General features: G+C 32.8%; 2 protein-coding genes across 2 annotated transcripts in view; one reads left to right on the top strand and one right to left on the bottom strand.

Moving 5' to 3' along the window:
* LOC111515598 (acyl-CoA Delta-9 desaturase) lies at window positions 1-14,616 on the top strand. Its single transcript, XM_023171810.2, has 5 exons — window positions 1-287; window positions 8,580-8,710; window positions 9,288-9,493; window positions 12,973-13,158; window positions 13,530-14,616. Exons 1-5 carry the CDS (start codon window positions 119-121, stop codon window positions 13,843-13,845), a joined length of 1,008 nt encoding a protein of 335 aa, XP_023027578.2. The 5' UTR covers window positions 1-118; the 3' UTR covers window positions 13,846-14,616.
* LOC111509214 (venom protease) overlaps window positions 13,877-15,485 on the bottom strand; it is a 38,976-nt gene continuing 37,367 nt past the window's right edge. Inside the window, exon 7 of the mRNA XM_074177971.1 lies at window positions 13,877-14,890. Coding sequence (XP_074034072.1) covers window positions 14,769-14,890 — 122 coding nt within the window. The 3' untranslated portion in view covers window positions 13,877-14,768. The remainder of the gene's footprint in view (window positions 14,891-15,485) is intronic.

Genomic DNA, 15,485 nt, shown 5'->3' with positions numbered 1-15,485 from the left:
TGTTTTTCGCCACGTCAACAGCACTTGCCGGTCACAATCGCTAGATAGACGTTCGAGCAATTCGAAGTGGAAAATCTAGACCAGTTACGTTAGTCCTTGTTCAAACGGTGATTTGAAAATGTCGAGCGTTGTGACCGAAACCGTTGAGGAAAATTCAAAACCCAAGCTGTCGCTGGCGCGGGAAATAAACTGGATAACGGTACTGTTTCAGATACAGATAACCATTTCGGCGTTGTGTACTCTACATTTCCTCTTGTACGAGTGCTACTGGACCACAGTGATATTCGGTAAGTTCTTCAAGAAGAGTTAACTAAATTCTTTGAATGGTGTTTAATCAGTTATATGGACCTCAGAATAGCACATCCAGTTATTAATAACTATCGCATTAATAATGTATACTCACATAAAGCATCGGATATAAGATGCTTGGAAATTATATTTGATGAAGAACTCAGCTTTGAATAACATATTCAGTATATAGTCTGGGTCATAAGATCATTTTTTTTGGAACTTCTGTCACCAAAAATTATGATCCAGGGCATATTCGATTTGAAATGACCTCTAGCAACTTTTTGAAACATTTCAAGAGGGGCTCGAAAAAATTGCACAAGTTATAAACAATTTAGTAAAAAAAAGTGGGGTTTGGTTTTTTGCAAATATCTTGGAAAATATTGAAGATATCCGAAATTTGAAAGAAGACTCTGAAAGAAAAGCAAATTTCCTAAAAAAATTCCCATCTCTTGGAACTCTATCACCAATATTTACAATTTTAATTTAGAGGCGAAAATAGCGCTGAAAGCGGACGATGCCCGTTCCGTACGCCCTGACCGATACTGACCTTTGAACAATAAAAATTATTTCAACACATTGAATATCATTATAAAAAAAAATCACATACCTTCTAGATACTTGAATAAACAAAAATCTATGGAAAAACATTTCTTCCTGTAATTATTTCATTAGATATACTTTCGTAAATTAACAAATTTTTACAAGTTTTAAATTTACATTAAAACCCTGATAATTTTAAACACAAAACCTCAAATTTTTTTCACTTCTTGGAGACTTTCTTGAAAGCCTTTAAAAAAATTCTGGTTGGAAAAATTTAGATTTTCCACTTTGTTATTAATAAAATAATCAAAGACGTTAAAAAGTGAAAAATTCAATTGAAGCAATGAATAATTTTTTTAATATTCAAATTTATTCGTTATCTTATTATTCAAAGTTACATAAAAATGATTTTCCATGATTTTTAGTTCTATTTGTTTAAAAAATTGTTATAAACAAATGTATTGTTTATGGGACACTTGAATTTTTTTTGGGGGGGGATTTCTATCAGTGATGAATATTATGATTTTCAACAACAAAATCGTTTCTAAAAAAAATTGTTTTATGGCTTAAAAACGCATTTGTTGAATAATAATTTTTTTGGTACTAAATATGAACATTAAGGAACGATTTTTTTAAAATCATAATCTCTATTTCTCTTTGATATTCTGAAAAGAAACTCGAACGTTGAGCAGTGGGAATGAGTTTCAACTTGTTCGATTGATGATCAATTTATTTTGTAGAAAAATTCATATTGAATATAGGATAAATAAAATGAATTATGTACAATTTCTACTGAGATTTTCATATGTTTTTTTGCTTGAGAATGGTTCAGTAAACCGAAACCGGTCGTAACAAATAAAAATCTCAGTAGAAATTAGCCGAAAGTTTTTCTTTTTCCTATATTCAATGTGTTTCAACATGTCGGTAGATATTTTCAGCTATTCGCAAAGTGCTGTTAAGATCAGAATAAGTCGTTTGCTTGGCTGCAATTCTAATTTTTCATAGGAACACTATATATTTATATTGTATTGTTTTATATTCATTTTCAATTTTGTCTATACGTTTATATTAGCTTTACGATTCTGAAAAAATAAAAATGAATATTACTGGAGTTTTTCCCCAACACCAAACCGTTATTTTAACACCTCGGCACGTGTTTCGATCACCAATTGATCATCTTCAAGAGGAAGATCAAACTAATCCTACTAACAAAGCTATCCCTATTTATACCATAGATACCTGTTCTAGGTACCTGCGTCTTGAGTGTCCTAAATTAATTTTACAATTTGCCTTATCTACTTGTCTTGAATTAATTTTACAATGTGTGCTTATGTAATAGTCAGGTGAATCTAATAAATAAAATATTATTTCAACAAGCTATACTATTAGGTATTAGGTCAATAGTCAGGTGAATCTAATAAATAAAATATTATTTTGACCTAATACCTAATAGTATAGCTTGTTAAAATAATATTTTATTTATTAGATTCATCTGACTATTACATAAGCACACATTATAAATTTTATTTAAGACAAGTAAATAGGACAATATTGTGAAATGAATTGTATATAGAAGGTGGTTGACAATGTTTCGTGATGTATCTCATCAGTTCGGACTTTCATTGTTTGATATGATATAAATTGATTTGAAATCCCTGAAAGAATCTGTAAAAAATTAGAAACATTAGTTGAAAAAATAACAATTTTATCAAGCAAAAAACTGAAATTACAATGAAATAACAGCAAGCAACAACCAAAAAAATCAAAAAAATTGAACTATCAACACGAGCTGAAAAAATCGTCTTATCACCCGAAGACGATTGTGGATACGAACAATCGAAACGTCGTGAAGTAACTTGGTTTGGAATCTTTTAATTTTATATATTTTTCATTTTCATTTCTTATATTTTTTTTTTTATTTTTTCAGCTCGTGTTAATAGTTCAATTTTTTATTTTTTTGGTTGTTGATAACATTTTATTTCATTGTAATTTCAGTTTTTTGCTTAATAAAATTGTTATTTTTTCAACTAATCTTTTTAATTTTTTACAGATTCTTTCAGGAATTTTAAATCAATTTATATCATATTAGGCAATGGAAGTCCGAACTGATGAAATACAACTTTATATAGCTTATAATATTTTAATTATTAGATTTACCTAACTATTACATAACGACACATTGTAAAATTAATTTTAGACTAGTAGATAAGGCAATTTGTGAAATTAATTTTATATAGCTTATAATATTTCAATTATTTTTCACCTTACTATTACATAAGGACAAATTGTAAAATTTATTTGAGATTAGTAGATAAGGCAATATGTGAAATTAATTTTATATAGCTTATAATATTTCAGTTATAAGATTTACTTGACTATTACATAAGATCACATTGTAAAATTGATTTAAGACAAATTAAGGCAAATTGTAAATTTAATTTAAGACGTAGGTACCTAGAACAGGTATCTATGGTATAAATAAGGATAGCTTTGTAAGTATAATTAGTTTGATCTTTTCCTTGAAGATGATCACTAGGTGTCGAAACACGTGTCGAGGTTTTAAAATAACGGTTTTGTGTTGGAAAAAACTCCAATAGGTAATATTAATTACTACACCAAAGGTTCCAAACAGTGCATCCCAAATATAAGATTCTTGTTTTTTCAATTATTATTCTCACTAGCTTTTGAATTAATGAATAATTGGATGAATTAATAATTAAGTATTCACTGTGGTAAAAATATAAAGATATGTAAGGAGTACTTTTTGAGACATGAAAGCATTCGGTGAAGTTTTTTTATGAAATATATCAGGTACTTCAAAACAGTTGAGGTACCTATCTATATCACCTATATATCACTATAGTTTTATATAGAGTTAATTCATTAAAATTGACCGTGACTCTGGCATTTGTTTTACTATTAATTACATTATTCACAAATCGAACATGAATACTCATCACTATAATTTGTCGTTTGTGAAAATTTACATTTTTAGAAAAAAAATTAAATGGCATTTTTTGTCCAAAATTCGAAAAATTATTCGATAAAAATGGTTCAGAACTTCGTACCTGATAATAGATATTCAATTAGGTACCTGATCAGTAAATTTTCTGATCATTATACACTATAATTTCATAACGATTACACTTCACTTCCAGGGTTTTCATTAAATAAAATGATAGAAAAAAATTAAATTCAAGTTATGATTCAACAGCTCTGAAGAGGAAAAATAAACTTTGAATTGAATTAAACTCATCAATTTATAACATTACACAATTTATATGATATAAGACCTTGTGGTGAAGTTTACCTATTAGGTATATAAAAATTACATTTTTTTCTCGACTTACTTGTGTCTCAAGATCAATTTATTTATTGTATTTTTGTTGCTATACAGATACATCTCGCAAGAATTTTTATTGTGGTATAAATTGATTTTTATTCTTTTTTTCAACTGGAAATGACGGCTTGTACTCAAAATTGCTTTTATAATTATTCTATTTCTCATTTTTCTATTATTGATGTATATATTTCTTAGTCTGTTCATTTCATTCAATGAGACAGTGTTGCTTGATCGGATTTGGATTAAGAGTGACATTATATTGTTTTTCTCGTTCGTTTCAGAAAACCGTTTCATTTGATATTCATATCACGTAGGTGCATAAAAACTTCTTTGATTGATGACTTCTTTATTTTGTGGAAATTCATGGTAACTGATGATACACTACAAAAACCACATATTTGTCTATTTTCCACGATATTTCTTTTTTATTGACTAGTTTCGGTCATTAAACCATTTTCAAAATGGTGTAATGACCAAAACTAGTCAACAATAAAGAACTATCGTGGACTCTGTGCATAAAAACTAGTACCACATCTTAGTCGGTACGCCATGTTGAATGTTTTTGAATTCCAACACAATCGGTGAGGACAAATGCTTCAAACTCAGTTGCAAGATTTGACTCGAACTGATATACTGACATAATCTTAGTTAAATAAAATTATGCTCTTGTTATTTATTTTTAAAATCGTAAAACTGTTTTAACTTCGTACCACTACAATAATGTCCAATTGAAAATCAATTATAATTGATATCGATTAGCTTGTTTCTTCACATAGTTCAACAGAAAGGATCTTTGTTCATATAGAATAAAACCGAATAAAATGTTATACCCAAAGCGCATGATTCTTCAATCGAAAAGGAAATAATTTTTATGAAAGAAAATAGATTTTGAAAAAAACCTCTTCGGATTTCTACGATTCCATCTTCATAAAAAAGAAAAGCAGACAGTAATTGATTTCAAGAAGTTTCTTTAAAATACAAAAACGGAAATAAAATCAGTTAGAAATATATCAACATTGAACTATACGAAAATCACTTTTTCACATAAGTTTATAATCCAAAAATTCGTTATATGATTTTTTTTTGAATTCGTATGTTTTGAATTGGCTTTTTCTCCCATTTTCGTATCTGAAAGAAACGTCTGTAGATAATTTTTCACAAGATCTTACTAGAACAAGATTTGGGGAGTAATACCATGGTCCTCTTTATGAGTGTCAAAACGATTGTCCAGTGGACATGATTAATAAACATTTTTCATTAAAATGAAGTTGATGCATTTCAACCAATACTCTTCCTGGAATATAATTACATTTCACGGTTTTAAAGGAGAACAGAAACTCTTTCGAATGACTGATATGAAGTAAAAACGTTGGACAGGCATATCATGAAATGGATAATTATCACTTCATTATCTGCAATGACAGTCAACTAAATATGCAAAGTGGGTTTTGTATGAGTTGCATATTATTATGCGACTCTGGAAGTATTACTATTTTTTATTATAGCTGTTTTTACTATTTTTTTACTTTACTATAGCTGATATGCAAAATGATTTCAAACAGAGAATACATTTGTCCAAAATATATTCATTCTGTTACTTCAATTAGAAAAATTCAAATGATAACGATGTAACTAGAATTTGTCTTTTTTTCTACCGGGCTCTACTGTTGAAGTGTCAAATCATTTACAACTATGTCAATATACAGTGTGTAAAGGCCGAATGGAATGAATTCATTATTTTGGTTACTGTACATATTTAAAAAACATTGACATTCTTCGAAGTAAAATTGCCACCCCTTCCTTCAACCCCCTGCGAATGACAAGTACAACCCCCAAATTTTTAAAGGGGAACTATAGGTTCGTGATATACCGTTTGAAAGGTATCTTCATTCTCTATTCGAAAATGTTATCGCTCTCAAGTTTATTGCAACAATTAAGATAAAACAAATTAAAATCATGTGGTTACCGAAATTCGATAAAATGCACTCAAAAACTGAAATCTAATGCAAAACGTAATGAAATGTAAAATACAAAAAAGAACTATGGATGTTAACGAAGTAGATGTTCAAAATGTTCACCGCGAATGTCTTGGCAACATCCTAATCTCAAATAAAACTGTCTTCTAACATTATTCAACATATCAGGAGTGACCGACTTAATCGCAAGCGTTATTTGTTCTTTTGAGCCATTCAAATCTGAACTTGGTAATGTGGTGGTGCTCCATCCTGCTGAAATTATATCGTATTCACTGAAACTTGAGGGTTTCCTGGATCAGGATATAAATTTGCTAAACTTGGAATGACATCATTTTGAAGTAGTGCCAAATAATCATCGCCATTTAAAATACCCTCAACGAAAAAGGGACCACTGATATGGTTTTCTACAATCCCTGCCCAAACATTAACCTTTTGAGGCTATTGCTTGTGTTCTTCTCTCATCTAGTGAGAATTTTTCGTTGACCAGTAGCGGCAATTTTGCCGATTATCATAACCGTTAAGAGATGAAAAACACTAATCAGAACACATAACGTCTTCTAACTGGATGATATTGTTATCCAACATGTCCATCATTTGCCCCTCAAAAATAAGTTCTTCTATCAAAATCGTCTTCTATGAGCTCCTGAGTAGGTATCATTTTTTAGGGATGCATTTTATTTTCTTATAATATGTTTACTATCGATGTATGGCTAACATTGAATGTAGTGGATGCAAGTCTACTCGATGTATGTGGGTTTTCCTCAAACTCAAGCATCACATCTAATTTGAGTTCATCACTCATTGCATTGTCAGCTGCTTTTTTATCTATCCCACATGACCAAACTCGCGAAACTGCCTCTCTATTTTGCTTATTGTTCCTTGAGATATGGGCGGTAAATTAGGAAATTGCTCATGAAATAAGCGAGCTACTTCCTGTTGTGTTCGAGTTTAATCTCGGTACGAATCATTTGTAAAACTGTTTTTTTTTTTTCGTTATTATTCTGGCATCGACTGTAAAACTTACCATTAATCTTACCATTTGTCAGACTTGAACTTAACACTTGAATTAAAATACTGGCAACTGATACTGTAACATACAAAACAAGTTGACAAGGCGTTTTAAACTAACGTTGCCACGAAAATTTTTAAAAATACCATACCATTATCAATATAGCATTATCAATACCTCAAAATGATGTTAAATGTTGCAATAAATGCTGCAAACGATATATCACACGCCTATACCTTCCGTATAAAAATTGGGGGTTATACCTCTCATTCAACGGGGGTTGAAGGGGGGTAGCATTTTTTCGTTGAAGTATGTCAAATTATGATTTAAATTTGACGTGTTTCAGGATTTTGTTAAAATATGTACCGTAACCGAAATAATGAATTTATTCCTTTTGGCTTTCACGCACTGTATATTCAAGAAACACTTCATTGCGAGATTTTCACTGAATAGAAACGCAACACGTGTTTCGCTATACAATAGCTTCTTCAGGCGTGTCTGACAGTGAAGACACGTAAAGTCAGACAGTGAAGGCACGCTCGAAGAAGATATTGTTGATATAGCAAAACGCATGTTCCGTTTTTGAAACTGTGTGGAACTGTGTGAAAATCTGACATCAAGTATCGGCCGATTCGGTACCAGCGAAGATAATTTTTTAAATTTGACAAAATCCTAATATGCCAGCTCGTATATCGAAGAACGTCAACATAACTTACGCGGTTTTTTGCGCTAACCTCACTTATTTGTTCCTGCTAAAATATATTAGTATTAACAACAGGATTAATTGACGATTGAAATAAATATAAATATTAACTATTGGTACCATATTGAACCAACTTCAGAACTACTACAGTTGATCTACGAGAATTTCTAAAACAAAAGCGTGTCCCCGCAACACCAGTGTATAGACAGACAGTGATTGTATGGACATAATGAAAGTTAATACAACTTGATATGCAACTTTCATATGTTCATATGTTAAACCGTCATGGATCTGTGTAAATGGCATTGACCCGTCACCAAAGTTCCCAAACGAAAACAATATGAACTATTCATGAAAGAAATATCTACATAATGTACATAATGTATACATACATAGTATACAGAATGAATAAAAAGATGTGGCTAAATGTAATACGAGTATTACGTTGCCCAAAATTAATCCGTCTGAAATACGTAGATTCTGAATACAATAACTTAGATCTTTCATATATTGATACTTTTCAAAAACTTCGTAGGAAAATAGTTCAAAATTATCGTTTTTTGTTATTGAACTTTGCCAGTGCTGTTCTCATATTTCTTTCCAAAGTTTATTATTGGAATTGTTTTTACTTTTTGAAACCCTCCTCGAAATGATTTCTAATTTATATTCTAATAATTGTGATGATAAGATGAAGTGCTAAAATTATGACTGTTCCAGCATTTTTCCTGATATATCTTGGCCACATAGGCGTAGCAGCAGGGGCTCACAGACTATGGGCCCATCAATCTTACAAAGCGAATGGATTCCTCAGATTCATCCTCATCCTTTTTCAAACATTATCAGGAACGGTAAGTAACGAAAGTAATATTCTCTGGGACTACAATACCTCTTAAAATGACTTTTTGTATCAATTTTTCCTTCACTATTGAAAAATTACAGAATTTTAAGACACGGGAGTAGATAAGGTCTCGATGGGGACGTACGACGGGTGGGCAGAGGGTGCAAATGCTTCCACTAGGGAAATGAAAAAACAAATATTAGTTCATCTATCCATGATAATAATTATACAATTTTGACATTTGAAATTTAATCAAGACGCATTTCACTACAGGGTAGCTTCATCAGTAGGACTGGTCCAGTCTAACTGATTAAGCTACCGTAGAGTAAAATTCATGTAATGAGTGCATCTGTCATTGACGGTCTGTTCCTATGAGGCACATGAATTGTTTATTGATTGGTAGAACTCTTCATATTTATACTCCATAACACGGAAAGCAAAAGTGTTAATTGATTGCAACAAATGTAAAATGAAACAAATATCCCATTTGAGATCACTACTTCAAAATTCCCGTGTGAAAATCCAAAATTGAATTTAGAAAACTCAGTTAATAGGGAAATGCCTAATCACACCGAATATTTTTGCAGGGTTCGGTATATGATTGGGTCCGGAAACATAGACTACATCACAAACATTTCGGAACAGACTTGGATCCCTTTAACCCTTCCAAGGGGTGGTTTTATGCCCACTTTCAGAGTGTAGCTTTGAATCTCAGCCCAGCGCAGGAAAAGGAACTCAAATCTATAGATATGGATGATCTCGAAGACGACAAAATGGTTATGTTCCAGAAAAAGTAGGTGTAACACTATCAGTTGAAATCTTTGCTAATAAATACTGTTGAAGGCATCAACTAAAAGTTTGTTTGCCGAGATCTGTAGGTTTACTATGGTAGACATTATCGAAGGCGAAAAGCCAATGAAAGAAGTATTTCCATTGCCTAATATGATTCGAAATGAATAGCTCCGGTGAAGCGGGGAGAGAGAAGAGGGGATAGGTGAAAGCGCTCGAATGACATATTCATCTTTCGGCGGAATAGTTCAGTCATCACCCAAAGAGGATTGTTGATACTAACAATCGAAATGCCGTGAAGTAACTCGGTTTGAAATTTCTTTTAAATTTTTTGAATTTTTTTTTCTCATTTATTATTTATCTTTTTACTCTCTGATCATTTTCATCTTTAATTTTAACTATTTTATTCGTTTCATTGTATAATAATGATAATAATAATAATAGTATCCGTTGTGGGGAATGAGAAGTGCCAAATTTATTGGAACTATTCGTTGCCCACCCTCAGGCGCATACAAGCTAATAAGCCTGATGTAGTACTTCTCGACCACCAGATCAAAACTATATTTGTCGTGGAGTTTTCAGCTCCTGGCGAGACGAATATCGTCAGAAAAGAGGAGGAAAAACGGATAAAATATCGAGATTTTCTCTTCGAACTCCGCAGACTCTATCCAGATCACTCTGTCAAGATGGTTGTTCTAATTATAATTGGAGTCCTTGGTGGAATGATGTCCTCTCTACTCTCGAATCTTAAAATCATACCGGCTTGCCGCACTAAGGCAGAAATCTTAGCCGCACAGATGCAGAAGGCTGTCATTCTTGGCTCACTGCGCTTGCTCAGGGCACATCATTCTCGGACCCAATGATCACTTACCCCACGGTGTGAGGAGTGGTCATTGATTGATTATGCTGGCGCGTTCTCTCGAATGTATCGGGGCTTCGGGGGATAGGGCCTGACTAGCGCACACTACGGTGAGAAAAACAATAATAATAATAATCGTCTTTATTGTTACCCAGCTGTAGTTACATACAGATATTTAAATAAATTAGAGAGCTAGTTGCTGACATAACAAAAGGCAAAGTTCAACTCAGCACAAGTGCTACTGAGTTGTTCACTTCACATTTTATTTCTTATATATAATTGACATTTCAGCTACTCATTCTAATTTTATTTATTCTTTCATAGATTTCGAATCATAAAAGACATTGGAAGTCCGGACTAGTAAAATTCACTTGGAATATTATTACAGCAGATACTTCATTCAAAAATGAAGTATCGGTTTTCATTTCATTACTGATGGGCGTGGTTTAGTTTCTACTGATTGAATCAAATGATCTTTTTTTACCTGTATAATTTAGTGCAAGTAGCCCGTTTCGATTGATTTTTTGTTTGCTTTTGTTTGAATTTCTATTGCTTCACTATATATCTTTGATAGTAGTTCTGCATCTCTTCAAACGTAATAACGTCAATATCTTCAACTACTTCAAAATGGCGGAATTTTTAATAATGGCCTGAATACATTGACATTTAACTACATAATATGAAGTAATAAGCTTGAGGTCAGTTCAGAAGATGCTCGAAATGGTTGCCTTGAACTTCTTGACATATGAACAGCCTATCCGATATTTCACGCCCAACATTTTCGAACAAAGTAACGTCAATATATCTACAAATATTTATTATTCTCTGCCGTATATCCAATATTGAATCAGGTTCGTTAACTTTTCCTGGATAATGGGTATGTGTTTCCCAGAAAACGTGAGGGTTGATGTCACTCCAATAACGGCAATTTTGTCAAACATTGCCGTTTAAAAAAATATACATTGTTGAGATAGGTAGAATGCCTTGCAATGGTTTCCGTCATGATTTCGCAGAATTCTGTTCTTCGATCAGGGTCATCTTCAGTTAATTGTTGTACCATTTTAATTTTGTATGGATGATACATATTCCTCTTCGAAAGTCTCCACACAGGAGAAGGAGACACCTCACAAACATTCGTGACGGAATAAGTAGACTGCTCAGGATTTACTACCATCTCACAAATTATTTGCACTTGCTGTTGTTCCGGAATGGACGGATGACCTGGGTGCTTTTTGTTATGTACACTACCGGTAATTGTGAATTTGAATACAAGTTCCCTGAAATATTTTCTACAGATAGGACGATTCGGAAAACGTTCATTGAAAATCCTTTCGGTCTCGTGAAAGGTACGCGTCACACTGTAAAATCACTTCAATTTTTTCTTCCATTGGACGAGAATTGACCATTTTAGAGATTGTTGACGTGGTACCCTTCTACTAGTAAAATCGAAAACTAAATGAGAATATTCTAACTGAACAATGATGTTCATTGCCGTAGTGACATTTTTTGTCGTTCTTATAAACAAAAAATAACTTAACAAACCTCATCAGGCTGTTGGAGTTGACATATGGCAGAAAAAAAGGAATATTTCTAGAAATATCGATATTGATGTTTCGTCATTTTGTAGTTGGTGAAGATATTGACATCATATTCTAGGATTGTAGAGTATTCGTCAGGAGTTTCAAAATGATGTGTCACAAGACTCCCCTTTCCATTTAATGTTTTTCCCAGATGGCGCTCAGTCGCCATCTTGAAAGTTTCATCTGTCAATTTCACTTCAAAATAAAGTATTCATGCATTAATTTCATTATCCGAAATTTCAATTTTTTGAGTTGACTCGTTCAAAAAATAAAAGAGAGGGACATTAAAGAAAAGCATTGTATACGTTGAACACCACCAGGGATCCCTTGTAGCTATTAATCCGCCTACATTTAAAAAAAGCGTAAATTCCCGGGTTTCTGAACACATTAGAGGTCATTCAACTCGACCAATAGAGACAACTAGGTCCATCACAAAGAATGAAAACCGGAGACTCCAACCTTGCATGTAGAACCTGCTCTAAGAACAACCTAAGCACTTCGTCCAATGCCTCATCGTCTTTAATAAGACGATGAGGCATAAGTTACATCTAGTCGTGAAATTTTTTGGCTAAGAAAATCATTCCAGCTTCATTTTAGGAAATGGCGACGAAAACGCTATCTGAGATACTAATAGAAAACTCAATTCTCGAACATCAAAGATGAACTAGGTTCTCATAGGTGACGTCTCCTTGCAGTGGAAGTTACAGGAAAGATAAAGAAGGAATCTCGTCCAGTTGTTAATGTCGAAGCTATGATCTGCAACTGTCCGCCTTCGCGAGCCTCCTCTATCTTCGATTGGGAATTGAGTCTTCTGTCAGTCGTATAGATGACGTCTTTCTAAGGGAAGATGTTAGGCTTCTTCAGAAAAGTTCAACATTCTATATGGAAACATTGTTTTTCAGAACCCATGTTTAACTTTCTTCCATACAATTAGCTGCTCTTACCTCAACATCAAACAATTTGAAACACTTTCACACATCAAGAAACAATTTTAATATTTTTTTCTTTTCATTTTGGGCTCAATGATTATTCGATTTTTTTCAGGTGGTACATACCCTTATACATAATAATCACCCTGCTGCTACCTGTCAATGCCCCTGCTGAATATTGGGGAGAAAATATATACGCGTCAGTTTTCATACTCGGATGGTTCAGATGTGCCATTAACCTTCAACTGGGCTGGTTGATACACAGTGCTACGCAAATATGGGGCCTCAAACCTGGCGAAAAGTAAGTATTCACTTCATTTTTACTGGAAACACTGGTCCCATTGCAAACAGCCGGATTAATGAAAGTGTACTCTGAATAGAGATCAATTTTAGAATTAGTTTTTTCTTCATCTACTGAAGACGCCAACTTGGTTGGTGCAACGCGCGTCGACAAGAGTAATGCATTTCTGTTTATTTAGAAAAAGTGCTTCCTTTGGAGGACTTCTATTCATTATTTTTGTTGTCTTTATACGAAGTATCCAATCAATTGTTTTATATCTATGTTGAATTAGTGCTTTGTTCGTCTTTTTGATATTTTGACTAGTCTACTTTTATCTTCATCAACTCCAAAATTCATGAATTCCAATATTCATTGCTCAATTTCTCTTACAGATTCCCATGCGACACCAATCTGGTCTTCATCATCAACAAGAGCAATTGGCTCTCGTACCACTACATGGCCCCCTGGGACTACCAGACCAGTGAGTTCGGCCAGTACGGTCAAGACACCGTTTCCACCTTCATCAGGGTTTGCGCTGCACTTGAGTGCGCCTATGACTTAAGGACGGTCGACAGTAAGACCGTCAGGAAGGCCCTGACTATGTCAGTCAACGAGAAAAAAAATATAAGCGAGTGTCTAAGAGAATTGTGCGAAGCAGAAGAGCAGGTGGAAAATGACCATCATCTCCGACCGAATAAATATTACTGAGTGAATATTTCTACCTATATATATATATATATATATATATATATATATATATATATATATATATATATATATAAATATATACATATACATATATTGTACTTACAGAACGTGAGATAATAAATATCGATTGGACGTATATGGAAAATCAGTAATTGATACGAAAGATTTTCGTAAACGCTCTCTAAAATTCAATATCAATTCAAAATAAAATAAATATTGTATCGAAAATATTTCTGTGGTAACTTTCAACAATAGGTCACTTCATTTTTAGAATTTTAGTTATTTAGGGTTCATTTGTGTTCTTCCTTTAGCATCAATTTTATGGCACTTACAAAATATCCTTCTAGGTTGAAAACATATTAACCATTAAAGTCATCGGAAGTATTTTCTGGTCTACAATCATTATTCACTACTAATCTTCCACAACTTCACACAGATTGTACATATTTTTTGAAAACTCTTATTTTGATTTTCCATTGTTTTGCCAGAAACAGAGAAACGAAATTCTTTTGAAATGTGCATAATGTATAATAATAAATTGTTAATCTGACTATGTAAGAAATAGTATATTTTCGTTTCAGCAAATATCTTAAGTGAAATTTTCACAATTTTCAAACCATGTTTATGATAAAATTCTGCTTCTCCTTATGTGTCTAATCGAAGTTGAACCTCAAGCAGATGGTTTAGAAGAATGGAACTAATCTTTTCTGTAGTTTTAATTCGCTACGATTATTAAACATTTTGTATATTAAACATAACACACAATTATTATTACTGCTATATTTAAATCGCCTTCTTCTTATTTCCGTACTTCAATATAAATATTGTCTGGCTATTGTGTTCTTCTTCGAAGAAACATTAATGATTATAATCATTCTCGTTTGACCCTTACATTAATGTCTACAACTAGTTTATTTCTACTCTCAGTCTTGACAAAAGCACCCATCTTTAGAATTTTCCAAGATCCAATCCAAATATCTTGTTATTCTAGTGTAGACACCTGGGTAACCGGGTCTTGCACATCCATTGCCCCATGATACAATACCTGCAAGAAAACAATATATTCAGTAACGAAAAAAATCACTTCAGATATATTAGTGTTGAACAATTGAAGCAATCAAAACAGAAGTTGATATTCTGAATGAAAATTCGAAACATTCAGCCTAACCAACGTTACTACACAGTGGGATCTAGTAAATGTCTGCCAGCTCCACAGCTAAAACCACGACGGAATTAGTTTATATTCGACAGGCATTTGTGCAAGTTTCCTCACAAGGAATATTATTGAATTAACTTACCGTTTCTCCAGCAGAAAAAATATGTTTCGGAGTCTTACTTTTCGTCGGTGCAAGACAGATCTTACCAGTTAAGCTTCCATTTTGGGAAGCAATCAAAACAGAAGTTGATATTCTGAATGAAAATTCCAAACATTCAGCCTAACCAACGTTTTTACACAGTGGGATCTAGTAAATGTCTGCCAGCTCCGCAGCTAAAACCACGACGGAATTAGTTTATATTCGACAGGCATTTGTGTAAGTTTCCTCACAAGGAATATTATTGCATTAGCTTACCGTTTCTCCAGCAGAACAAATATGTTTCGGAGTCTTACTTTTCGTCGTTGCAAGACAGATCTTACCAGT

This window comes from Leptinotarsa decemlineata, unplaced genomic scaffold (genome assembly GCF_025532065.1).
Source record: "Leptinotarsa decemlineata unplaced genomic scaffold, Ldec_3_MD MMD2_tig00003335_RagTag_RagTag, whole genome shotgun sequence".
Classification (NCBI taxonomy): Eukaryota; Metazoa; Arthropoda; class Insecta; order Coleoptera; family Chrysomelidae; genus Leptinotarsa; species Leptinotarsa decemlineata.
This window is presented reverse-complemented; position numbering and strand designations above follow the sequence as displayed.

Coding starts and splice junctions, on each gene's coding strand:
- LOC111515598 (XM_023171810.2), top strand. CDS start 119: ATGTCGAGCGTTGTGACCGAAACCGTTGAGGAAAATTCAAAACCCAAG. Junction 8,711..9,287: donor TTCAAACATTATCAGGAACG/GTAAGTAACGAA, acceptor ATATTTTTGCAG/GGTTCGGTATATGATTGGGT. Junction 9,494..12,972: donor ATGGTTATGTTCCAGAAAAA/GTAGGTGTAACA, acceptor GATTTTTTTCAG/GTGGTACATACCCTTATACA.